The 27,604-nt window shown below is 34.4% G+C and overlaps 2 protein-coding genes, 1 long non-coding RNA gene and 1 pseudogene across 3 annotated transcripts; 3 read left to right on the plus strand and 1 right to left on the minus strand.

The window, feature by feature from the left end:
- Positions 1-245: 245 nt before the first annotated feature.
- Positions 246-2,213, plus strand: LOC11417076 (heat shock cognate 70 kDa protein-like; annotated as a pseudogene).
- A 6,065-nt stretch (positions 2,214-8,278) lies between these two features.
- Positions 8,279-8,837, plus strand: LOC120578152 (uncharacterized). Its single transcript, XR_005644085.1, has 2 exons — positions 8,279-8,536; positions 8,702-8,837. It is a non-coding gene; the product is annotated as an uncharacterized lncRNA (long non-coding RNA).
- Positions 8,838-13,410: 4,573 nt separating this feature from the next.
- LOC11410190 (solute carrier family 25 member 44) lies at positions 13,411-16,699 on the minus strand. Its single transcript, XM_024776326.2, has 6 exons — positions 16,436-16,699; positions 15,474-15,855; positions 15,122-15,318; positions 14,882-15,023; positions 14,150-14,309; positions 13,411-13,708 (listed from the first exon to the last, which is right to left on the minus strand). The coding sequence occupies exons 1-6, from the start codon at positions 16,498-16,500 to the stop codon at positions 13,668-13,670; spliced, it is 987 nt and encodes a 328-aa protein (XP_024632094.1). The 5' UTR covers positions 16,501-16,699; the 3' UTR covers positions 13,411-13,667.
- A 3,267-nt stretch (positions 16,700-19,966) lies between these two features.
- Positions 19,967-27,538, plus strand: LOC11420002 (DEAD-box ATP-dependent RNA helicase 46). The gene is made up of 8 exons (XM_003594578.4): positions 19,967-20,159; positions 20,355-21,623; positions 22,392-22,613; positions 22,892-22,960; positions 23,500-23,769; positions 23,873-24,223; positions 25,566-25,843; positions 26,030-27,538. The coding sequence occupies exons 2-8, from the start codon at positions 20,388-20,390 to the stop codon at positions 27,129-27,131; spliced, it is 3,528 nt and encodes a 1,175-aa protein (XP_003594626.2). The 5' UTR covers positions 19,967-20,159; positions 20,355-20,387; the 3' UTR covers positions 27,132-27,538.
- Positions 27,539-27,604: the final 66 nt, after the last annotated feature.

Here is a 27,604-nt window from a genome sequence, read left to right on the forward strand (position 1 = left end):
AAAATGTTTAGTATTGGAATTCGAAACAAGAGCAGAAAAACTACAACAACCAAAGAGACACTTCAGTTTTCCAAACAAACAATGATTATATATATCTTTTCAAATAGCTAGTACTAACTCTCTGTCTTCCGTTTTCATTTTGAATATAAATCTTCTGAGTGAGTGGAAAACAAGAATAAAATCTGCAACTTGCTCTCCTTTCTCACCAATTCTGTTTTGAGCTAATTTTGTTTGCTTGAAAGAACATGAAAAGAAAATACGAAGGACTTGCGATAGGAATTGACCTTGGCACAACGTATTCATGCGTTGCTGTTTGGCAGGAACAATATTGTCGAGCTGAGATCATTCACAACGATCAAGGAAACAGAACAACGCCTTCTTGTGTTGCTTTTACTAAAGATCAAAGGTTGATTGGTGATGCTGCTAAGAATCAAGCTGCTGCCAACCCTCAACACACTGTCTTTGGTATTTCTATTCTTTTTACTTCCTTTATATACTTGTTATAATTGTTTTACTATGATTAATAATGCTGAAGTACTGAATAATTTAATTGAGAATTACAAATGTTAAATTTCCAGATGCTAAGAGGTTAATTGGTAGGAAGTTTAGTGATCAAGTAGTTCAAGATGATATAATGTTGTGGCCATTTAAAGTCACTGCTGGTGTCAATGGCAAACCCATGATTACGGTAAAGTACAAGAATCAAGAGAAGCAGCTTTGTGCCGAGGAAGTATCATCTGTGGTATTGACAAAGATGCGAGAAATTGCTGAGGCATATTTAGAATCACCCGTTAAGAATGCAGTTGTTACTGTGCCTGCATATTTTAGTGATTCACAAAGGAAAGCCACTATAGATGTGGGTAATATTGTTGGCCTGAATGTTATGAAGATATTAAATGAACCTACTGCTGCAGCTTTTGCATATGGCCTTGACAAAAGAATTAATTGTGTCGAAAAACGGAATATTTTTGTCTTTGATCTTGGTGGTGGCACTTTTGATGTGTCTCTACTAACCATTAAGGATAATGTCTTTCAAGTTAAGGCTACAGCTGGAAACACGCACCTTGGAGGAGAGGACTTTGATAATAGAATGGTGAGTTACTTTGTAGAAGAGTTCAAGAGAAAGAACAAAGTAGATATAAGTGGAAATCCAAGAGCTTTGAGGAGATTGAAAACAGCTTGTGAGAGTGCAAAAAGATCACTTTCTTATCTTGTTGTTGCAACTATTGAGATAGATTCTTTATGTGATGGCATTGATTTTTCTGCATCAATCAATCGTGCCAAGTTTGAGGAAATAAATTTGGAACTTTTCAATGAATGCATGAAGACTGTTGAGAGTTGTCTTACGGATGCTAACACGGACAAGAGTAATGTAGATGATGTTGTCCTTGTAGGTGGGTCTTCTAGGATTCTCAAAGTGCAGCAGCTATTACAGGATTTTTTCAAGGGGAAAGAGTTGTGCAAGAGCATTAATCCTGATGAGGCTGTAGCTTTTGGGGCGGCTATTCAGGCTGCTTTGTTAAGTGAAGATATCCAGAATGTTCCAAAGTTGGAGCTGCAGGATGTTACACCTTTGTCTCTTGGTAGGTCTTTAGTAGGAGATATCATGGATGTGGTGATTCCTAGGAACACTTGCATTCCTGTCAAGAAGACAGAAAGATATATTACAACTGAAGATAACTAACCGGAGGACTTAATTGAGGTTTACGAGGGTGAGAGAACAAGAGCCTGTGACAACAATTTGCTTGGCTCTTTTGAAATTGTTGGAATTCCTCCAGCTCCTCGTGGCTCGCATGCTTCTGAAGTTTGTTTTTCTATTGATGAAAATGGTATTTTGACAGTTTCTGTTAAGAATAATATTTCTGGCACATCAAATGAGATTACAATAACTCTTTCACATGAAAGGTTGTCAAGTTAAGAAATTAATACAAGAAGCTGAGAATTACTGTATTTACGACAAGAAATTCCTAAAGAAATCTAAAGCAGTGAATGCATTGGATGATTACATTTACAAAATGAGAAATGCTTTAAAGAATGAGGAGGATATTAACGTAAAGCTCTCCACAGAAGAAATTGAGAAGATTGAATCTGCAATTGCAGTGGCCACAAATTTGCTTAGTGAGAATAACCAGCAGCTCGAAGCTGAGGTTCTTGAGGATTATCTAAAGGGGCTTGAGAGTAGGATGGAACAAATTATAGCCAAGACTGTTTAGTTTTTTTTATGTAATTTCTATATTAAGATTTGAAGTATTTTCTTGCTGTTTAGTATGCATTTTCTAATACTTAAGTAAGTTTTCATACATTTTAAGTAAACATGAGTTTAATCTGCTCTATAGTCAGGAGTCCTTTCCAAAAAAATCGAATTTTATGTTTGTCTCATGCTCAACAATGTATGATTTTTGAAAGTTTTAAAATAACGTCTTAGCAGTTATAAATTTTAATGGAAAATGGATCATGGCATGAAATTGAAGGAAATTACAACTCCTAATATTGATTTTGGGGATGATAAAACTTACAAGCACACATGCTATCGTTCCTTTGTATTCTAAATCAGTTTCCCTAGAAGAGTGCTATTATTTGTCGAAACTTAAGATGTCAGCTGAATGTTTTCAGAATAAGGGTGAAAAATTTCTGGCCAAATGAACTTGTAATAATGAAAACAAATCATTGACATGATGCTTGACTTCAGAACTGTTCATGGCTGTTACTTCAGAAGTGATGAAGCGTGACGAAGGACAACGATGTGCACCTTTGTACTTTGGTGAATTCTTTTCATCTGTAGGCAATGAATCAATGACTCTCAAACTTCCTTCAGTTTGTTCAACTCTATATGATCAATTTGTTTAGCTGAACAAAAAATGTGCTAAACTTCAATCTCAAGTTTCATCTGAAGTACTATTCTTAAGCACCATTCGGAAGTACTATTCTCAAGTACCATTTTGAAAAACTGTTCACAAGTGCCATTCTAAAGTACCTTTTGAATTACATTATGCAGTCCATTATGATGTACTATTATGAAATACTGCTCTGAAGTACCATTTAGTCAACCTGATCTTCTTCCTTGTTGAGAATCTTCTTTCGATGAGAAATACTCCATATGATGATGAATCTCATCTCCTTGAACAATTAAACCTCTCTTGAAGATTCTTGAATATGATCTTCTTGCTTGAACAGTTAACCTTTTCTTAATTCAAACAACCTTATTTCAATATCTTCTTTAAGCTTGTGATGTTATCGTTGCGGTATTCTTTAAGCTTGTGACCTTATTCTCTTTCATTGTTGAGTAGATATCATTTACTTGTAAGCAAGGTTGTCAGACTCGCGGGTCTACATAAACTCGAAAAGGGTCGGTAGACACTACTCGTAAACTCGACATGTAGACTCGTATGAATTTATGCAAAATTAATATTAATTAAACAAGTTAAGGGACCAAACTAAAACTAATTAAATAAGTTAAGGGACCAAAATTTAACGTTTTTTTGAATTAAATTAAAAGAAAGGACCAAGCCGACACTTTAAATAAAGTTAAGGGAGCTAAACGGACCTTTTATTGCTTATGTGACCAAACCGATACTTGAAATCAAGTTAAGGGACCAATTGAACATTTAAGCCAAAAAAAACATGATGATGACTTCAAACATCCAAAACTCCAGTGAAATCTTGTTCATCATCAAAATCACCATTATCGTCATCTTCACCAGCACCCTGACCATCATCATCAAACTCAACACCAAATAAAACACCTTATTCATCCTTAACTGTAACCTAACTTTGATTATTTTAAACCCACTTGAGTTGGTCTGATGATGTTGGTTTGGGATCTTGAAGTGTGCTTTTTCTCAAGGTTTCGAGTTCTATTCTCTTCGGTGCCACTTTTGGGTGGGTTAGTTTAACTTCTTAAAAAAAACTTGGATTATGTTAACCTCCACCTAGTTCACCATTGCCTCTACCACCACTTTGCACATTGTTATTAGCAATCAGTTTCTACAATATTGCAATACACAGCAAGAGAATGTCGTCAATGAAGGAAGAAGAAAATGTCGTCGATGAATTCTTCTATCTTGAGTGAGAGTGAGAGTTTTGTTTCTAAATTGAGAGTGAAATCGAAAAAGAAAAAAGGATTCTAGATTTTATTTCCTTTCAAATTTTGTTTAATTTGAGCTTTTTTGAGTTTTTTTCAAAAAAAAAAACTAAAAGAACTCATGGACTTACAAAAAATCCAAAGTCTATGTGGGTCGGTATGAATCTACACGAATCTACTAAGTCTATCACAAAAATGATTATATATGCGAATCCACTCGTTTTTGTCTTCTAGACTCGTACTAATCTATGAGTCTATTTACGAGTTTGACAACCGTGCTTTTAGGTGGCTTCTTTTTTGCCTACATCTATGATTAAGTTCTTAGACAAAAATTGAATTGCAACATCAGTAGATCATTAATCATGAAACTTAGATTATTTTTTTTTGGTACAAATGAAACTTAGACTTTATTTTTGTTATCATTGAAACATTTATCAAAAAGATTTTCGTCGTAACAACTTTTTCTTCTATTAATCGTAGGAAAGTTGACAATCTATCTTCATGGTGGTGTATTGGCACCTTTGGACCTAGAGCAACTAATCTATATTTGTAGAGGGCTTTCAACACCTTAATGATCTGTCTTAGATGACTCTTAGGAAGGCTAAAGATTAGTCAAGATGGTCACACTCTTTCGACGTGAAGGCATAAGCAGCATGAGACCATCTATATTAGCTGGAAGCATAATCTAGATGGTCTTATATTGTGTTTTTTTTTCTTTGCAGGTGCTCTTGAGTGCATCATACACTCAAGAGTTGCAAAACTTCTAGACATGCAACAATGATAAATAATTAACTTGTATGTTATTTGAGACTCTTCTCAAGAAAAATAAACCCAAAAGAGTTGACGATGGATCATGTCAGACTATATAATAAATGAACTTTATTTTACTGTAATGTCGAATTGCTATATCCTATAATCCAATTCTCCTAATATTATATTTTTGTTCCTTCTTGTTTTTGACTTCTTATTTTTTTTTTTTCCGATATGGTCGATTCATGAATGAATATGGCTGCACTACCCATAGAGACCAAGTTAACCGGTACAACAATTAGTCAATAAAATAAATTAATTTAAGGGTTAATTAAGTAAATGGTCCCTATAAATATTTAGAATTTTGTTTTTAATCCCTACAAAATAAAATAACACTTTTTAGTCCCTATAAAAATTTTCGTCAGCATTTTTAGTCCCTTTCAAAAATTTCTATCAACATTTTTGGTCCCTAAAAAGCTTAAGGAAAATATCACAGGGACTAAAAAGTGTGATTTTATTTTGTAGGGACTAAAAATAAAATTCTGAAATTTATAAGGATCATTTACTTAATTAACCCTTAATTTACATTAGGATTAAAAAATAATAATCGTTATACTAAAATAAAAGAATTATTTTGTCTACAAATCTTAACTCAAATGACAAAAATATCTAAATAGTTAGGTTGGATGTCGTGATCGTAATTCATACTCCTACCCATTCACTTATGTGTGAGTTTTAATGGTTATTTGTCATTTCACCTATTTAAAGAAAAAAATCATTTACAATTGTAGTTTTTAGGCAAAAATTGATTGGTTGTCTCTAAATTTTTTTATTAAGAAGCAAAATGTAATATACCAATGAAAGTAAATCTTTATCAAACACAGGGCGTACCTAATAAGAAATCAAAAGAGAGTCAAAAGTTACAGAACCAAAGCAAAAACAAAAATTTGAACACAACATTACGTGATGGCATAACCAATATAAACAGAGTCAAATGTTATAATTGTTGGTTAATGGTTATGTATGTATCCTTTAGAGTCTCTTTGGATATGGAATATTTTGAGAGAATTCAAATATTTTGAGTTGAATTTCATTGTTTGGATAATAATTTGAAATTTTTTCAAAATGATGGAAATTTATGAAGTATTTTGTTCAAGTTAAATTTAGAGAATTTCAAATGACACCTAAAAGTTAAAAATTTCAAAATTCTTCATTATTATAATTTTTTCAAATTTTGCATTTTGGTCCTCAAATTTTCTAAAATTTTCAATTTGACCCATTAAATTTCCAAAAAGAAGATGACATTTGTTAAGGATTTTTAAATTAAAATTCATTCTCAAGTTTTTATTAACTCAACCAAAACCATTATCTCAATGGAAGTGCTAAGAGTCAAAATTCTATTGGTTGGTTATTGCAATATCATGTTCTTTTTGGTAATATCTTTCACATCACCTATTAATACATTTGATCCAGTTTTGGAGAATGCGTGAAGATTTGGAGAGTACGTAAATAATTTCTTTCGTCCATTTCAATATGCCTATGATATTGACATGTTTAGACTCATAGGTAGTGAACTAATCCGGATTGTCTAAAATTTTCTCATACTAAACTACTTAATAATTTCTTCTTTTTATTTACTTTTTTTTTTTACCTATACTTCATCAAACAAATAATGTGTAAAAAAGGTACGAACTAATTTATTCTGATTTGTTTTTTTTCAATGACTTAAAAGAATGCTTTTATTCCTCTTAAACAATGCTTTTATTTTTCTCGGAGACTAAATTTGATTTTAAAATTTTCTTAGGGATTCAAATGAAAATTTACTTGAGTGTGCTTATTTTTATAGTTATATCAGTTTACTCTAATTGTAAAAACCCTAGAAAATAGCACTCTAAGGTACAAATAATTTTCCCTGATCTAAGTAACTCTAACGAATTTGTGAAGGTGAGAAAAACACAACAAATAAAGGTTTGAATTGTGTTGGTCTCTTTCTTATTCTCCTTTTATGATACTGGAAAATGGATAGCAGCGTAAAATACAAAGATAAGAGTTGATACAAAGTATTTATTCTGATTCATTCACCTCATAATCTGGGATTACGTCCACTTCCCTTGCACTTCGAAAACACTAAGACAACATAGTCCTAGATTTACAACCTAGAGGACTTCTTAATCTCAATCCAAAGATTTACAACAAAAAGTTTTTTTTTGTTGGTGAGTTACAACAAGAAGTTGTTTACAAAAAGAATGTTCTAGGAGTAGTAAACAAGTATGAAGCACGATACACTTAAGTGTATCTCTTATGATTTTTCTTACTTTCACTATTTCTAGAAAAGGTATATATTATAAACAAATATGTATCTAATTAAAATAGCATATGAATCGGTTAGACTTTGTATGTACGTGAATTTGAAAAATAGGGAGTTATGACTTATATATCTATGACTCATATTCACCGAAAGCAAACTAGTGTGAATCGATTCATTCAATTTAAAAACATTATTTGTTATAAAAGAAAAAAGAGTGAATTGGTTCGCACTCAGTGGAGTGAATCGATTCATACGAACAAAGAGTTGAAGTGAATGGATTCATATATGATAGAGTGGATTGAATCATAAAGACATAGAGTTTCTTTATCATAAAGACATTTTTTTTTTTGTTGAAAGATTTATCATAAAGACATAGTTTCTTTTCTTAAAGACTAAGTGAATCGGTTCACATTTTCACAAAAAGAGAAGAGTGAATCAATTGATAGAAACTGAATCAATTCATGATAGAGTGGATTAGTTATTGATTTTAGATGTGATTATTAAGAGACGCTTAGTTGCATCATTCTAGACCTAGTTTTGACATCTAATTAAAACTATATTTAGTGTATATGCATTTACATCATTTATATTTGTAAAGTGATTTATCATTTACTATCATTTCTTTTGATACTATATTTTTTTCATATCTATCATCGCTAGTTTTTTTATTATAAATATTAAAGAAGGATAAATTTGTTTATTAATCATTTTACAATCATCTCTGAATGAATTTGATCTTAGTGTATTATTAGGGTCACAAGGCCAAATTCTTACCATTGAATTAGTAGCTCAAGTGTATATATCTCATCATTAATAGATAATGCAATGTTTTAGTTGTTATCTTTTTGATAATATTAAATTATACTCATTGAACCACAAAATAAGTCACTCTTGTATAAAAAAAATGTCGCAAAAATGAATATCATTTTCCTTATAAAATCAATTAATTTTTTTTGAAAAAATGGATTTATTAATTGTTTTAACTTTTTAATAAAAGAAATTGTGATACATTAAATGCAAAAGGACAAACATTTTAAATGAGTGTAAAAAGAATCTTTTAAACAATAAATGTATTATTAAAAGTTTTGGCTATAAATATAGATCATGTGCTTAACATTTTCTCATCAAGTACTAAAAATCACAAATCTTCTTAAGTTACTATAGATTGAAGAAATATGGCAATGATTGAGCTGAAGAAAGTTCTTGTGATCATGTTCATGATTATTATTATGCTAGTTGTAGTTCAACTATGTGACACTACTCAATCAAAAATAGTTGATGAAAGTTGTGCTATAGAGCGTTTTGCTTGTCGTGCAGAGTGTCTTATAACATGTGCTGGTTTTGATAATTGCTTGGAAGGTTGTTTTGAGCATTGTTTGATGTAATGATTTAACAAGGTATTCATACTTTTACTCTTTCTTCATTTTTTATTTTCCTAACTTAATTAATTATAAACAAAAACTGTACTATGTCTATTTGGTTCAATTTTCTTATATTTTAGTTCAAGAATGACTCAAGTTAATTTTATGTATAGATATTTACTTGTGTATTTTTTTTTATAGGTGCTCGCGGAATGCATATGCTGACATTGATTGCTTGATTCATGTTGACGACTTGCAACAATATTAAATAATTAATTTTTATGTTATGTGAAACTTCGTATAAGAAATTAAATGCAATTAAATAAATTAATTTTAATTTAAAATGTCCATTTGCTATTTTTTTTTATTCTCCATTTCTCTCCATAGTATATTGTTTGTGACTTTCTTGCTTTTCTGTTGCGAGTGATTTGTGAATATGGTTGCAGTCTATACCAATGCTAACCAAATGAACTACTAGTTAATAAAATAAATTAATATAATTAACTTTTTTATTTAAAAGATAATTATTATGGTTAAACTAAACTAAAAGAATCATTTGTGCACCCAATCGAGGTTAGCTTTTACCTTTTAGAGTAGTTAGCTTCTTAAAACCTTTTTCTTTTTCAGTTTGTTTTTGTTCTTTGTTTCTCGTTAGCTTTGTAACAAAAAAAACTAAAAGAATCATTTGCGCAAAATTACTACCAAAGCGTTAAACACCGCGATGGCCAAACCTTAAAAAGTCAACACCTAAAACATACACAACCACAGAAAGACATCTTGACACATTGGTACCCTTTGAATGAATTGTTTGGCGAGATAACCACATTTATTAGTGTTGAACTATAGTTTTTAAGTGGCTGGGCTGTTTCAGTTGACAAGGTCTATTTGGATAAGACTTATTTTAAGTTTATATAAAATAGTTTAAGCAAATAAATGATTTTTTTTTGTATTATTTATAAGCTTGTCGATGTAGTTTATGAAAAAATAGGTTATGAAGATATAATTTTTATTAGTGAAAACTTATAAATTAACATAAGATTCCATTTCACTCTCTCCGATATTACCCCAAATTAGATAAGCAAGTTGACGTGTTCACATGTATGGGTCAACCCAGGAACCTGACGACCTAAAGTGACTCAATCTGTTACCCTAACCCGTTCACTTATGGGTACAATTCAGCCCAACTCGATAAAACCATAGGAGATCGGTTCCATCTTTGGATTTAGGTTTTTGCACTTGTGACCACGTTGACCCAATCCGGTGACGTGGGATATATAATTTTTCTTTTTATTTTTTAAAACAAAAATGAGTGCAAAGACAGTACATAATAAACCAAGACATTCCAATTATGTTGCCACCTCTTAATCATCTATCATTTCCGTTACCCTTAAAATATTATTAAAATAGAATGAAACATACAAAAGTACTTAGGGAAACTAGACCAAAACCCAAGCCAAAGAAGCCAAGGGAGCTCAACATCTGTCTCTTTAAAAACCTAGTCAGAAAAATCTAGAGGAATAAAACCTTCTGAGAAAAAAAGAGCATAGAGAATATAGGTCAAGAATAAAAGAGAGTATAGAATATAGGCCAAGATTTGATTAATAATCAGAAATGGTTTATCCTCATCTCTTTTTCTTTTCTATTTTGTAAAATGTACGCATGGAACAAATCAACCAATGGTGAGATGTTTTATAAGGATGCTTACATGTTTCAAAATCCTCCATTGTATAAGCAGCCTAGGGCTAAGAATGTTTGGAAATCATTTGTTCCTCCTTCCAGTTCAATGCCATCAGATCACGCAATGAATAAATGACAAAGCTATAGATACTCATACTATGAATTAAAATCTAATAACTTGAACCCTTCCCACTATAGAAATTAAAGATGCCTTCAAAGTTGTCAATTTGGATTTGATTCTATCCACAACTTTCTCTTCAACAAGAAGATTATTGTTGTAGACACTATCATTAGTTTGACTCTGAATTTGATGAAGGTTGTATTCAGTTACTTGGAAATTGATGTTAATGTCCCCGAACACATTCTTATTCCAATCCTTATGTTTGACTTTCAAGGATTTGATGTTTTGACTAAGCACAAACATGGGGCACCTAGTGTAAACCTCATTCCAAGTTTTGTTTAATGATATTGATACATTCAAGATGAGAATACCACACTTACAATGACATTTTAAAATAAACTATTTAAACCAATTTTTCATTTAAGTTTTTTTAAAATTTCTTTGATAAACAAATTATAGCAAAAAGATGACACACTATAAAAAATTTCTTTTTAAAAAAATTATAACAATCGAGCTCAAAATTAATAGCACTCCATTTTTGCTTCTGGGGTTCGATCACAATCGAGTGAGAAGAAGAAGGTGGAAGTGAGAGAAATTTAAAGAGTTAGAAAATTGAAATGTAATTTAAAAGGAAAATTATAAAGCACTAATAACAAAAAGATTGTTACAACGTACAAAGTATGAAACACATTTTGGAAATGTTACAAAATCACCATATCAGTAACAATTTAACAAATGTTACAAGGTGAGTGAGTGAGTGTTACTAAAAGTCACAAATGCAGTAGTGGCTACCCATATCAATATTTTCATTTATTACTAATAAATTATAAATTATTTTATAGAATCGTTTGCTATAAAAAAATAAAGGTCTAATGCAAATATCTTTTTGGGTGAGTCATCTGCAAAATCTAAAACATCACAAACTGGAGAATTTTAGTCCAGATTCAGAAAAGATAAATAGCTAGAAGAGTTATGGTAGTTAGTCAAGTAAAACAATGCGTTGTGATGATGTTAATGATTATGCTAGTCGTAACTCATGCTCGTGATTTACTTCAATCACAAGTAATTGAGCCAAATGGTTTTTTTTTTCCGCATATTACGTGTCGTGCTAGGTGTTTGAATCCATTGAAATATCACAAATATATACCATCATGTTTTAAGTCACTAGAATCAGTCACAAACCTCGAGAATTATTATTTTTGCTACGAAAAATGTTATGAGGATTGTATTAATTGAATAATGGTATTCATACTTTCACTTCTTTTTTTTTTTTTTTTTTTTTTATGTTTATTATGTAGTCCGTTTTATAAATCTAAATATTTATATAGGTACACAGGTTCAAGCTCGAAGACAGTGATAAATAATTACTTGTATGATATATGAGACTCTCCTATATGCGACTAACGAAAAATTAAATCTAATATCCACCCCAGCTTAAATAAAAAATATATATGTTATATCATTTTTTTTCTTTAGTACACATTTGAATTTTTTTTAGACTCTAGTTCTCTTTTTTGCACATAAATCAGATCCTATCAAACCACCCCTAATTTGTATAATCACTTAATCAGTGATTTGGAAAGCTATTTCATTAAAAAAATCACCACAATCATTTTTTTCTTCACATAAACCATTCGTTTTATCTTTTTCCACAGCAGAGGAATGACAAATTCAAACGACACCGTTAGATAAATTTCACCTCTTTCACTTAATTTTTTTTTAATTCCTTTCATGTTTAGAAGTTCTTCTGATTCTGATTTTCTTTTAATGAAATTTAGCTACACAAAAAAATTACGTTTTATTTTAATAGGAACCTATTTTAAAAAGAGAGTCGAGTCTACTATTTCACAGGGACGGTCCTGGAAACAGATGAAACAAATCGAACAACGATGAGAGTAAACCGAGGTAAAATTGAAGGAATGAAGACGTTAGAATAGAAGACTATGACGCCATCGGAGAAAGGAGGTGACGCCAATGAGGGATTACCTAGGGAGGCGGAAGATGTAGGTGGATGAATGAGAACTCGAACAGAATATTCAACCCAATTGAGTTAGGCTTTTCTTATGAGATAGATGTCACGTTTGTTATAGATATAAAAAAAAAAAATTAAAAATAATTTTCAAAGTGATTTTGATATTTTTAACTTAAATATTTATGGTTGGTTAGAGATTTTAAATAATAAAATTACATGTCTTTTTCGATACTTATTAAAAAAATACATAACAGAATAAAACGAGAGTTACGAGTATGAAACATTTTTTCGAAAATGTTACAAAATCACAAGGTGAGTAAGTGTTACAAAAAGTCATAAATGTAGTAGTGGCTACCAATCACCCCATATAAATATTTTCATTTATTTGCAATAAATTATAAATTACTTTAAAGAATCGTTGGCTATGTAAATTGTTTATTTTCACCCTTGAGCACCACATCGTGAGGTATTGTCCATTTTAGATGTAAACTCTTCACGGTTTTGTCCTTTATAAAAGGCGTCTTGTTGACGGATGATTTTTTAAGGTGTATAGAAACAGTTGTCTCTCAGTTGAGATTAAACTAGAGATTCTAAGTTTTGGGACTTGACGAAATTCTTAGCAGGGGGTAAGTAAGTTATTTCTAATTCATTACAAAAATCGCTCGACCCATTACCAATCCAAACTATGCAACTGAAATCTTGAAAGGTATTATTTCTCGTAAAGAATATCAACAATCACTAAAAGAGCCAGTTTTGAACTTTTGATAGACTTCTCAACAATCACTTTTGGATGACCGAGTTGCAACTCAACTCAGCATTTTTTCATACAGCCTATCATGAATTTTTCTAGCCTTTGTATTCCTTCCTAACAAATTATATTTGCTTAAATTTGCAAACAAGCAAACAATTCAAATTATCTCATTCCAAAACAATTTAGTATCAATTCACGAAGCCCTTAAAATATATCACAATCAGACTGTGACAGAACGATAATGTCGAGAGAAGAAATTTGTAACCTTTACATTATCTTCAAAATTGCATGGATAGTTTAAGCTCTGACTAAGAGTAACATCCCTAGAAATGAAAATGAAAAAAAGTTCTAAAACTACAATTCTCCATGTTACCCCTCACAAAAGAATAAAAAGTTACCCTATTTGCAGTTTTTAAGAAACAAAAGTTCTGTGTTAGTTGAAAATATAGAAAAGGAGTCACATCTTTGAGAAATTCCCCCAACTGCAATACGCGGTAAAGTATGGTTAGACTAAACCAATTAGGCCTTGTCGTACTGCATCATGCAATTCTTGAGGATGAAGGAATCTATTCATTTGTTGTCCCTGAGCACAAGCTAAAATAAAGCTTGATTCTTTGTCTCCGACATCCTGGCAAGGATGCACTTCTTAAGCAAAAGACCTCAGAGTTGGTTGTACTGATAATCTCTCTGTTAAAATGGTTAAAAGAGAAAACAAATAAGGCTTCATTGGAATGAAATATACCACAGGATTATCATTCAGATTCAGGATAATTATAAAGATACTTCGTGCAATAGAATTTACAAGTATATATACAAAAACAAGAAATACATTAGAATCATCTTTCTTAGAAATCAGCTAAGTTTTTTGGCACCTACAGAATTCAGAAATAAATTCAATGAACATTCTCGGTAAACAAACGACAGTGATGGAGAGGGAAAAAACAAACTAGAATTAGGATACAGCTTAGTTTAAATCTTGCTTAGAATAAAAAACAATCCCATATAACAGGTAGTTGAAATCACATCATGCAACATAGAAAAATAAAGAGAAGTGCGGCTCATAGTCATATGAACTAGCCATATAAAAGAAATTGATGTCTGTATAAATAAAAAAAAGATGTGACATACTTATCAGTTCATAAGTAACAATCATCGTTGTTCCATAAAGTGACATATTCAAAAATCTTGGTCCAAACCCTCTGTAAAATCCCCACCACCCATCTTCCTTAAGGAGAGTTCTTGCTGTCTTCAATACTGATGGTCTTCCAGAACCATAGTTGTCCATAACCTATGTGAAAATTAAAAGTGACACATCCAAAACAACCATATTAAAGTCAACCAAAAATTAAAAGTATGTACTCGACAAAAGAAATACCAATTGATTGATTGAGTGAAAAATGAATATCAATCCTAAGTTCTAAATGAGACAGTTTGTAGAGGAATTTGGATATGGTGCAGAAATTGTGTCACACAATTTTCTATCCCAACTGTCCGAAATCTCGAATTAACAATTGAGTAAGTTTAAACTAATTTTGCTATTGTGTAATATAAACTGTCCATCTCATTTATCGTTTACAGCGTGAAAAGGCATGTGAATCCAGATCTGTTTGCATAGATTTTTCAACAAGAACTGAGTTTTGTCCAATAAGAACTTCTCATATAGGTTGAATAGCTTCAGCATCTCGACATTTCAAGAATTCCTCTTAAACTTCACCAATAAGCACTTGTAAGCTTATAAGAGCTTTTTCATTAATGAAATCATAAATGTATTTTGATTGAGAAACTCTTATAAACTAGAAACTAAATCCAAACAAGGCCAAAATCTTTTTCTTTAACTGCAGAAACACAAGTTTCATATACCTGAAGTCGTGTTTTTACAGTATCTATGGGAGTAGTGATAACAGATGAACTAGCACCAGCTACCATCCCAGCAGTAGCTTGAACTGTCACCATTTCCACATGCGAAGGCTTCTTCTCCATGTCATCTTTGTAGCCTAAACTCCTACAACCAATAACCATAACTAAATTACTACCATAAAAGGAAGAAAGAAACTTTAGAAACTCAAATATTTAGTAGATAATTCCAAGACATGAATGTACCTCCAAATTATGTGTTGTGCTGCCCCATATGAACCCCACCAAAGTGCAGATGCAGGGGACTGCGATACAGCCGTTAATCCAAAACCTCTATACAAGCCACGAACACCCTCAGCATGCACTACTCTTCGGATAACATCAAATGGTCCTTTACAATATGTAGTTCCAGGAAGACCTTGAACCATTAGCCTTTGGCAAATCTGAGAAAACATTAACCAAAATTATTCACAATGATCAATCAAGACTAAAGGACCTATGCAAAAACCATAATTTAAGCTACCATAATTGCTTAAATATACATACATAATTGTAATATTTGTCCACCAATGGAAAAGCATCTAAAAATATTACTTACCACATCCAAAGGCACAAAGTAAACACAAGAAACCAAGTTTGAAACCATGCCAGCAACAGCATTTGCAAGGCCAATACGTGATGCTTCTGGAATATCGCTACCTTGAGTGTGTTTCAACATAAAGTCCTTTGACATCTCAAGAGATGTAAGGGCTAAAACCCTACCAGGCATTGATCCAATAGCAGAAGTTCCAAAACCTCTAAAGATTCCAGGAATTCCATCACTCCTCAAAATGTGAGTGAACACTGACATTCCCTTCATGTTAGAGAGACCTGAAGCAGCTACTTGCATCCTTGTCTTCACCACTGCTGTTGGATGAAGTAATGCTGATTGAGCCGTGAAGAGTACTGCACCAATGATGTGGAACCTGGTCTTATCCAACCTAATTACAAAATTTTCAAAATAATAATAATAATTAGGGAAACTCTAAAAAATACTTAGCTCAAGGCCAACTTTTAACTTTTCAGCGTCCTAAAATAGAGATTATATAATCAAGTGATTGGACACGAGGTTAATGCGCTTCAATTAAGGTTAAAATAAACATCGATCAAACTTTACTTAGCAATCTTATGGGCCTGCTGGGAATGACTTGTTTAAGCTTATCCACTGAAATAAGAGACTGTGAATAACTTATGAAAACAACTTATGACATTGTTCTTTTCGGCTTATTGTCTAGGATAACCAATGAAAATAGCATATACAATTGGATTGACTCGCCGTGATTCCAAACATGCAGCTAGCTACGAAGCACAGACACGTTTAGACTATGCATGTTGTTGCAGTGTCTGACGCAAAGGATACGTGTCGGACAAGACAGTCTAAATAAAATTGTTTTTTAATGTACTTGGGTGGTCTTTAAACATGTGTCTGACACCTATATAACACTTATATGTGGTGTGTCGGTTGAGTAATGTTAAAGACAAAAAATAGAGGTGAAGGTAGTTATTGTTATTTTGAGTTACCTGTCCCAGTTGATGTCTGTATCGGACAGCGCGAACTGTGGAGTGGTGGCAGCCTCGGTGTCCATGGCTATAACAATTATTTGAACGAACCTGTCTTGTTGTGTTTCACAGAGATGAATGACACACTCTTTCGTGTTAACAGAGGAACATTTGAGCGAAAGAAGCGATGGTTGGTGTAACTAGGACTTTTGGGAGACTATTGTCAACCGCCTGCATAGAATGTTCAAGTCCTTTTCCGTGTTTTCTACTTTCTTTTTTTAATAAATAAAATACCGTTTTCTATTTTCTAAGAGATGGGTACCCGGATTTAGATGGACCGTTAACGGCTTTACTTTAATTTTAAAGATTTTCTTTTCCCACCCCCACCCTTCATACTTCTCGTGCGTCCGGGGATGTAGTTTATAATTGTATTGGGGAGGGTCGGTCGGATGTGAAGGGGCAGTGGGGGCAGGAGTGATAAAGTCGGATTGTCTCAGGTACATGAGTATGAGCCCCAAGTTGAGGAGAAGAGATCAAGTATTCGCGAGTTAGTATTTATAGTATATCTTTAAAGTTTCGCTTCTTCAACCTTTACTTGGACAGCTGTCCTTTAAAGACAATTGTAGTCCTTAAGGGACGCCTGTGAATAGATTATGAAAAATTACCTCAAATCCGAACTAGAAGGTCCATATCATTTCCAGGGGTCACAGTTCCCGTGCGATCCTACGTGAGGTGCATATCATGGTTCCTTACAAGGCTTTGTACAAAGAGTCACTTGGAACATATCTTGGGTTAGGTCTCGGCTCTAACAGAAGCATATAATTTTACAAGTTCAATTATCAATTAACAAAATTTGGATGTAAAAAGAAAAATTACCTTGTGCGTCCCATAAAATCTCCAACGAATATTAGTCCTACTAAAATGTTAGTGAAAATTTTGTATTAATTATTGATTCATATAACAAATTATGAGTTTCTTTTTTAACAATGCAAAATGATTTTTTTTTTATAAAAAAAACAGTGCAAAATAAAATATATTAACCAAAACAAAGAATTCTACCTCCATAAGGAGTGAAGGATAGAAATCAAGATTACAAAACCTAATTACAGCATCAAAACAACAAACAACAAGCCTTCAAGCTGAAGAAACTAAGAGATAGAACTCATAAACAAAATCAGATTAAGTTATCAAAGGTTAAGTTTGGATTTTTCGTCTTAACCAACAAAATAAAAGATGTTTGACTTTGTCGAACAAGTGAACAATCAATTCCTCCTTGCAATAAAAAAAATAGGATTATCCCATTTCATTCAAAAAGTCCAAACACACACTAACCAAATCAGTTATAACGACGACCATGTATGTCTTGAAATACCACATAAATTTTCAAATTGTGCAATATGATCATACACAAAAAGCGAGTTCACATAATGGATGTTGAACCAACTCATAATTAAGCTCCAAATACTTCTCAAAAGTTCACACCTAATATTCTTACTTTATACTTCAATATGAGTTTGTTAAAATAACAACCTTTAATATTCTTACTTTATACTTTAGTCATTTTAAAATATTAAAATCTCATCAATAACATAATTATTAAATTATGTTTTGAAGGAATAATTATTAAAAAAAATATCATCTATTTAAAAAAAATTATTTTTATTTTACTCAAATAAAAAAGGAAAATAAATTTCAAAGAGAAAAAAAAAAGGTGTATAAATATATTATGTGATAAATTGGTGATGTGATAGGAGAAAAGATATGGAGAGAAAAATGAGATGTTGAATGAGTGAGTGAAAAACTAAGAGTGTACAAATATATTTTTTTAATGGAAAATATCGACTATAAAGCAAGAATCGAAAGACAAGATATCTTTAATTCTTCAATTTTATTTAAGGTTGTCATTGTTTCAGATAGAAATATTCCTTATGGTTTGTATGTTCAAACAAGGTGCTTAAGAGTGGGAATTATGCTCAGGCTACTCAGACCCCAACAGTTCCAGCTAATAAAACTCATTTTCCTTGGCGAGCCTGGTGCCCATATCCCGCCATTACATTAGGGTATGTTGCCGAAGCAGACTCATTCATTACAACATCACGAGGTTCTACAACATTACTACTATCTACCCTACTCAAAACAGTGACATCTGCACCATTCTGACTATCCTCAGCAACTTTTTCGCTATCCTCAAACCTTTAACGCTTCAACTGTTTTTGACCATCCGAATTTTCAAGGGGCATTACTCCATCCCTATTCATGTGTGGATCAACAGCAAAATGCACTCCTATGCGCATAATCTGAGCCAAAGAAGAAGCAAGTTGTGAAACATGTTGCTGGTTGTTTAGATTGATGCATGTTTTCAGAGGAATATGGGTCATTGTCTCAATCGTCATCGAATTTTTAAGCCTTCCTTCTTGCACGAAACGAGCAATACACGCCTCACCCCCTTCCAACATCAGAGTTTCATGCACTTTTGAATCTTCTATCTACACAGTACGACTCACATGTGGCCTTGCTCCAACCGGCTGGGCAACATCTGGTATATTGTTAATGATTTGAATATTTACCCGTATCCATTCATCATACGTGTAAATAAATTCATGGTCTTGAAACAAACTGCACAAAGCCTCTATTTATATAATCATGGTCTTGAAACATGTCCGGAATTTTCTCAAAGCAAATCAATGTACTCTAGTATTCCAATAATGCCGGAATTTCCGAAATCCTTTAATAAAAAACTAACCATTAACAACGTTTTAATGCCAATAACTATGTTGTTTTCAATTACGACACTGATATGGAAACAAAGTACTCTAGTATTGCAATAATTCAGGAATGAAAAATCCGATTCATGCAAAAAGTGTTCAAGTTCCTGAAAGTTGTCATTTGCATCCTCCAAAATGGAAACAAAATCTTGCTTATAAAGGCTCGGGATTCTTGTCACACATATCATAACCAAGAGAACAAACCGATGTCAATACATGTGAGTCTGGGATCCACAAAATCCTCGTAATCGAATGGCAATTAAGTTACAATCAATTAAGAAATAGAAGTGCCATGTGTAAACCCTTTCCATCCTACCTCCTTGCAGTCTATCACCCATCATGACGTAAATTTGCCAACAATTGAAGAAATGCTTAGCAAACTAAAAATACTACATGATAACGCCTTTGATTGCAGAGACAGTGCCGCACACTACTGGATATCAAAAAACTTAATTGCATACCTGATGAAATGCACCATGGATAGGCAAGGAAAGCCAATAAGCTCGTGCTACATTAATAACCAGTTTTAAAGTACAGATAAAAACGATTGGAAAACAGACTCTCACAAAAAGTTGATGACTCGAGTGTAAAGAGATGAAGAAACCCTTGAGAGATCTACATAAGAAGAAAAAAAAAACTATAAAGTAGAGTATATATTGTTTTTATTTTATTTTAAATTGAGATATTCTTAGCAAAATAAAATCCAAGGGTCGAATATAAGTAGCGAACACCGCATAAACACGCAACCAACGATCACAACCATCGAAAAGTCGATCATAATTTTCCAATCCAACGGCCGCAGTACTCCATCTCTCTATTCTATTCCCTTCTTCTACTACTATTCTTCAACCCTAATTTAAACCAAAACAATTCATTCTTTCAAGAAACCAAACGCTGCCTCTGTTCTGGTTCTCACTCTTCACTTTCAATCCTTCACGCGAATCATGAACACTACCTTCTAGATTCTCACAAAACCTAAGGTATTTCAATCCTTTTCTTTCCTAGGGTTCTTTAATACACGATTTCGCTTTTATTTTGTTTGTAATTATTTTTTTTTCTTGAAGAATGAAAAATTTGTTTAGTGTTGGTGATTTTGGTTCTTTTGTTTATTTATTTATTTATTTATTAATCTGGGTTAAGATCAGGATTAAGAATATTATGTTTTATGATTGTAGAGATTGATAGATAGAGATATACAGTGTTTGAATATGGCTACAACAGAGGCAGCTGGTCCTAGATATGCACCTGATGATCCTACGTTACCGACGCCGTGGAAAGGTTTGATTGATGGAAGTACTGGTTTGTTGTATTATTGGAATCCTGAAACTAATGTTACTCAATATGAAAAGCCGGGGCCGGTGAATCCGCCAGCTCCTGCGGCTTCTACGCCGAGCTTGGCGCCTATACCTGTTGCTCATTCGATGACAGCTGGTGGGGTGGGGCAACAACAGCATGGGCAACAGATGATGCAAGTGCAGCAGCTTTCACAACAACAGCAGGGCGGTCATTATGGTCAAGGGATGCCGCAGCAGCAAAGTCCTCATATGGTGCAGGCGGCTCAGCAGCAGTCTTCTCAGACTGCTCAGCCTGTGCAGCCACAACCGGCGCAACAACCTGGGTTACACCAAAGTAGACCACAGATGATGCAGCCTCAAGGGCAGCCGATGATGCAGTATCAAGGACAGCAGCAATATCAGCAAATGCATCATCAGATGCCTCCACAGGCGATTCCTCGTCCACAACAATTTGGACAGGGGAATTCTCAGGATCACGGTTCGCAGCTTGTGCAACCGCAAGCGCCGCAATTTACTCCTCAGAATATGCATTATATGGGATATCAACAAAACATGATTTCGCCTAGGCAACCTAACTCACAGCAGATTCAGCCGAACATGCACCCATCTGGGCAACCGAACCCCCAGCAGAATCAGCATAATATACATAACCAGCCCTTTGAAAATCAACATGATTTTAAACCTGCAATGCCGAAGATGGAGGAAGCAGAGTTTAAAAATGGAAGCCAAGTTGGTTTCTCACCGTCACAGTATCCACAAAGGAGTGGCTTGCCTGTTCAAAACAACCAAAACATTCCTGCTGAAGTTAGTTCCGGTCAGGTGCCTAATGCAGGTGTTAATGCTGGCCAGCCACAACAATTCAGGGGCTTTTCAGGCGGCATGCAACAGTCTACCCCGACAATGCAGTCACAGCAGGGTGGTTCTGATTTATTTTACCAACATGGTCCTAACTTTCAGAACCAGATGAGTCCAGGAATGATGCATGGTCATACATCCAATGCGCATCCTGTTGCACAAAAGATGGGACACGAGGACAATTTACATGGTAGAGGTGGAAATGACTATTATTATAATTCTAATAAAGAGATGCCACCAATGGGTCGTCAGCAGCCAGATATGACCCAAATGCCGATTCCCAGAAATCCGCAGGTACCTTTTCTTTTAATATCTTTTGAAGTTTAATTCATTGCTTCAATTTTCCATTTTTATAAAACGACAAAAACCAAGTGTCATCCCACTTGGCGAAGTTAGTTACATGAATTGAACAACGATTTAATGCTATGATATGTATTAATTCTAAAGATCGACACTTTTACCTATAAATCTCTATATATTAACTTTGAATTGCATATATTATTTGTGGTTGGTTTTTTATGGTTAGACTGATGTTTTCAATTTATTTTAATAAATTTATTTCAATCTATTTAGCAAAATGTGATCAACGGTTTAAAATAATAAAATAACAAGTTAATATTTGGAAAACCCTCATTGTCTCTGCCATCCCACAAAATGATGCATTGGTCTGAAAACTATAGTTAATGTTGCACTTTTTCTGAAAACTTCATTTATATTTCCATTTGAACACGATAAATCAAGAGTATTGGCTTGGAGATAATTTATGCACTTTTAGGGCAAAAATCTCAGAAATTGAAGTAACCAAAAGGCACCCAAAAGAATTCCTAAAGCATTGTTCCTTTAGCTAGTCACACAGTGCTCGTGTGCCTTAGAAGTAGTTTTTTTCAACTTGACCACCTCAACACTGTTTTGTGTTGATAATGCATGTTTCAAAGCTTCATCTGTTTTCTGATTGTTTGTATGTATTGAGTTGATTTTTCATTGTATTCCTCCTGATAATGGTTGTTTGATATTCTAATGCAATATGTTACTTATTGATGATTCTATAAAACATCTTTGCAGGATATGAGGATTGGCAATTCCCCTTTTCAAAATAATGTCCCCAGTGGAAATGGAAGTGGTATTACTGGGAATGCTATGAGCAACATGTTCACTCCTCCGATAGGAGGACCTTCTGCTCTTTCAAGTAACTCTTTTACGAGGCCTCCGTATGGTGGATCTTCAGATGTTACTGATCTCTCAGCAGCTGAATTATACTGTCAGCAACATGAAGTTACAGCATCGGTCTGTGCTATTCTTTTTGCAGTTGTGAATGCTACCTATTTTAATATCTTGATACAAATAATATATGGGCCAGGCCTTCCAAGCTCACCAGGCATTCTTGATATTATGATTTGCGTATATATTAGAATTAAGATGCTCCAAAGGAGAGAAGTGAACCATCAGTTTTTATAGCTTTAGATTAGATTTTGCATATGTAATATGATAAGTTATAGATGGTTTGTGCTTTTCATATATTTATTTTATGAGTTGTTTCTCAGTATTTACCGCTTATTGGACAGGGTGACAACATTCCACCCCCATTCATGACATTTGATTCTACCGGGTTCCCTCCAGAGATATTGCAAGAGGTAAGTTTGTTCTGTCTTGTTATATGGTATTGGATGCTTTGGTGCTTCTAGAAAAGTAATGGTTTTCCACTTGCACTCCTCTTCATCACTGTTTTAACTTAAATTTTACTTTTAAACTCTTGTCGCAGGTGCGATATCTGCTCCAGAGCTGAGCATATGTCGTACGCTGCACTGCTAATCTGCTATTGGCACAATTACACGTGCAACTACTATCCTGATTTTTGGAGCCTGCAAAAAGGATGGCTGGAGCCTTTCATGGGCATCTTATATAAGTGTGGATGACCCTTCATTCAAATTTCAGCGTATGAGACCTGGGATTTGTTGCTTATTGGCTCCGCCTCTTATGTCTTTTTTGCCTTTTTTTATTGCCTCAAGTTGCTTCAGTAAGCAACCACAACCTATGTGTCCTTTTGTTCATTGTATGCTAAATTGTCTGTCGTTCAAACCGTTGAATGCACTTGTGTTTTCTTAATCTAAAGGTGTTGGATGTGTGCACTGTTGAGTGGTCTGATTGCCTGTCATGTATACTTTGATTTTAGGTTTGTTCAGCGGGCTTCTCAAATCCAACACCAATACAGGCTCAAACATGGCCTATTGCCCTACAAGGTAGAGACATAGTGGCAATTGCCAAAACAGGCTCTGGAAAAACACTAGGCTACTTAATGCCGGCCTTCATTCTTCTTAGGCAGCGACGCAATAATTCTCTGAATGGACCCACCGTTTTGGTTTTGGCTCCAACACGTGAACTTGCAACACAGATCCAAGAGGAGGTCTTCAAATTTGCACGGTCTTCAAGAGTATCTTGCACGGTTTGTTATGAACATTTTTATCATTTTTGCGTGTGTAGAGTTAAGTTTATTTATATTGGCTTTCATCAGTTGGTGCTCCTCTTGATATTGTTTCCCTTTGCAGTGCTTGTATGGTGGAGCGCCTAAAGCCCTTCAGCTAAAAGAGTTAGATCGGGGGGCAGACATTGTTGTTGCCACACCTGGCAGGCTCAATGATATACTTGAAATGAAAAAAATTGACTTTGGGCAAGTTTCACTCCTTGTGCTTGATGAGGCTGACCGGATGCTTGATATGGGTTTTGAGCCTCAAATCCGTAAGATTGTGAATGAGATTCCACCACGTAGACAAACTCTCATGTATACTGCAACCTGGCCAAAAGAAGTTAGAAAAATTGCAGGCGATCTTCTTGTAAATCCTGTTCAAGTTAACATTGGAAATGTAGATGAGCTTGCTGCAAATAAATCTATCACACAGGTATTCAATTAACGCCCACTCGCTTTGAAACTAAACCAATGTTTTTATTTAATTAGTTATTTATTTATTTTTATCTTGCTTTGTCAATGCTTTGAAATGTCAATGTTTCCATTGTGATCAATTTGTATTTTATTCTGTGACTATTAATTGCTGATTTCTCACAAGTCTGGAAGTATCATATATAATAATGAGTATATCGTGAATAAATTTTAGCAACTGAATTCTGTTTTGTATCTATAGTGAAAGGAATTTTCAGAATCGATTATGAAAACCATATTTTCTGGTTTGAGCGGAGTTTAGCGTAGATTTCAGGGTTTTATTTCTCATTGTGTGTTATGTATATCTGAAATCTAAATACAGGAATACCATTTCAAATCTTTCATAGTACAATTTGACTTTGTGGTATTTGTTGAAGTTTCCAAAATGGAGCATGTATTCAAAAGTAATTTTTCACGAAGTTCGGATTTTATTGACAGTTGTTAAACACTTTAACTTTTAGTTGATTTAGGCTTCTCTTCTATTGCAATTTATTTTTTCTATTAAATTCAACACTTGATCCATGTCTTCAAATGTAGTTTTCCACCAAGTTTGGATTTTGTTGACAGTTGTAAACACTGAAACTTTTAATTGATTTAGGCTTGTGTCTCCTACTGCAATTTATATTTTCCATTCATTTCATCGCTTGATTTAAAGCCATTTTCTATTTGGCCATTAAATGCATTTAACGTTCATAAAGACTGTATCTTCATCTTGTTAAAAAAAAAACTGTATCTTCATCATCATACTGGGTGTGGATTTATTTATTTTTAACAGTTCTGTATTCCATTTAAGCAACTAATTGTAATAAAAGGGCAACCCTTGGAATAACATTAAGATTGCTGCTTTAATGACCTGGTGGTCGTCGGTTCAAATCTAGAAAACAACCTGTCTTTTCGAGATTAAGGTTGCACTCATTATTTTTTGGTGCACCTCTTAGCGAAATACATTTTTTCAGTTCTTTAATATAAGAAAAAAGCTGTGACACGTTGCACTTCAGGTCCACTTAAAAGGGATATGTAATCTGGCTGCATGTTGAAATTGATAAACATCCTGTTGATTGTGATTGGGTATATCTGTTCTCTTTTAGTTGCCCTTTCCTAGGATATATAATCATGACATCATCTTTTCAGCTTAGCTAGATTGTATTGCTTCGTCTATGTGTTGTACTTGCTATACCCTTGTATTCTGACTTCTATTTGCTGCCAACCATCTGTTCTAGGTGCATGTATAGTAATTTTGTTTTGTTTTCTTGGTGAGTTAAATTCATTCTTTCCCTTCATAAAAATGATTTGTAAACTGGCAGTATGTTGAAGTTGTCCCACAAATGGAGAAACAAAGGCGTCTAGAGCAGATCCTCAGATCCCAGGAACGGGGTTCTAAGATCATAATATTTTGTTCCACAAAGAAGTTATGTGATCAGCTTGCCCGTAGTATTGGCCGAACTTTTGGGGCTGCTGCAATTCACGGTGATAAGTCTCAAGGTGAGAGAGACTGGGTTTTAGGTCAATTCCGGACTGGGAAGTCTCCAATTTTGGTTGCCACCGATGTTGCTGCTCGTGGTCTTGATATTAAAGACATAAGGTTAGTTTCTTTGTATGTAAGGTGTTTATTCTTAAGTTTATTCATGAAGCAGGCATTTGAACATTTTATATGGCATGTGCATGTGCTAGATAATGATGATCCTATTAGTTGTATTGTGTCTTTGGCTTTGTTTGGACCTTATATGAAGCATTTTTCTTACCATTTTGTGACCTTTTTACGTTATAGGGTGGTGATCAACTATGATTTCCCCAATGGTGTTGAGGACTATGTACACCGAATTGGAAGAACTGGAAGGGCAGGTGCTACTGGAGTGGCATATACCTTTTTCTCTGAGCAGGATTGGAAACATGCAGGTGATTTAATCAAAGTTTTGGAGGGTGCTAACCAGCACGTGCTTCCAGAGTTAAGGCAAATTGCTTCACGTGGGCCACCAAGCTTTGGAAAGGATAGGGGCGGGATGAATCGCTTTGACTCTGGTGGTGGCGGCGGTGGCGGTGGGCGCTGGGAAACTGGTGGTCGTGGCGGCATGAGGGACAGTGGTTTTGGTGGTCGTGGCGGCATGAGGGACGGTGGTGGTATGAGGGATGGTGGGGGTTTTGGTGGACGTGGTGGCATGAGGGATGGTGGTGGCTTTGGTGGTCGTGGAGGCATGAGGGATGGTGGCTTTGGTGGTCGCGGTGGAATGAGGGATGGAGTTGGTGGAAGTGGAGGGAGGGGTGATTTCTTTCCTGGTAGGGGCAACAGAGGTAGAGGATTTGATGCTCCGCGTGGGGGCAATGTTGGTTGGGGTAGGGGTGACCGCGGTGGTCCAGGTGATAGGTATAATATGGATGGTCGTGGACAAGGGCGTGGACGTGGAAGATTTGACAACAGAAGAGATGTTCAGAGAAGTAGAGACAGAAGTTACAGTCGTAGCCCTGATAGAGTTCGAACATGGGATATCAACAGAAGCAGCAGCAGAAGTAGAAGTAGAAGTAGGAGTAGGAGCTGGAGCAGGGGTCGCAGTAGAAGTCGCAGCTGGTCTCGTGGTCGCAGCTATAGCCGTAGTCGTAGTCCACGCAGTCGTAGCCGTGGTCGCAGTTATAGCCGAAGCCGCAGCCCCAAGAAAACTAGGCGTGTTAAGTCGAAATTTTCTGATACAAATGATGTTGTGCCACCTGAAGCAGGAGCTTCCGATCCTAAAATGTTCCCTATACCTGCCAACACCCAAGGGAATTCTGTTACGGGAACAGAACATGTGGAACAGCTACCTGTTGTTGGGGGCACAGGCTCAACTAACCCAGAGGCTGTAGTGGATGTTAGTCATCAACCAGCTTCTGATATTTGAAGCAGCTGTTCTAATCAATTTTTGAAAATGCACTTTGACAGTGGTGGCTATATTAACCTCTCACATTTTGTTCCCGATTGGCCTTACACTGATCAACTGATAGCAAAAGATTGATTCGAAGTTGCAGAGCGTAAAAAGTTTGATCGAACAGTCTAATATGATATACTGCAGCATTGCTGAATGTGTTTAGTGAGAGTTGTTTTAATTTATATTTTTTGTGGGTTGGGGGTAACGGCGTAGTATTCCCATTAATTTGTGAATTGGAAGGCATTGGTTTGGCTGTATTTTATTAGTTATGTGGAGTTCGAAAAAACAGATGTAATAGATTCTATTATCATTTATTTATTGTAATACACTAGAACTCAAGCCACCTTGACTTAGATGGTACTTTTTGTTCTACTTTCTCATTTAATTTTGTTAGCATAGTTTTCTTAAGACTGTGTTTATGTTTAATGACTAGTGTAATAAAACAA

The sequence above is a fragment of the Medicago truncatula genome, chromosome 2 (assembly GCF_003473485.1).
Source record: "Medicago truncatula cultivar Jemalong A17 chromosome 2, MtrunA17r5.0-ANR, whole genome shotgun sequence".
Lineage (NCBI taxonomy): Eukaryota > Viridiplantae > Streptophyta > Magnoliopsida > Fabales > Fabaceae > Medicago > Medicago truncatula.

Excerpts from the sequence above, each read along its gene's own strand:
- LOC11420002 (XM_003594578.4), top strand. The coding sequence starts at position 20,388 with ATGGCTACAACAGAGGCAGCTGGTCCTAGATATGCACCTGATGATCCT. Across the intron at positions 22,614-22,891 it reads AACATGAAGTTACAGCATCG|GGTGACAACATTCCACCCCC; the intron begins GTCTGTGCTATT and ends CTTATTGGACAG. Across the intron at positions 23,770-23,872 it reads CTTCAAGAGTATCTTGCACG|TGCTTGTATGGTGGAGCGCC; the intron begins GTTTGTTATGAA and ends TTCCCTTTGCAG.
- LOC11410190 (XM_024776326.2), bottom strand. The coding sequence starts at position 16,500 with ATGGACACCGAGGCTGCCACCACTCCACAGTTCGCGCTGTCCGATACA. Across the intron at positions 15,024-15,121 it reads GCACAACACATAATTTGGAG|GAGTTTAGGCTACAAAGATG; the intron begins GTACATTCATGT and ends TATTGGTTGTAG. Across the intron at positions 13,709-14,149 it reads TGTTACTTATGAACTGATAA|AGAGATTATCAGTACAACCA; the intron begins GTATGTCACATC and ends CCATTTTAACAG.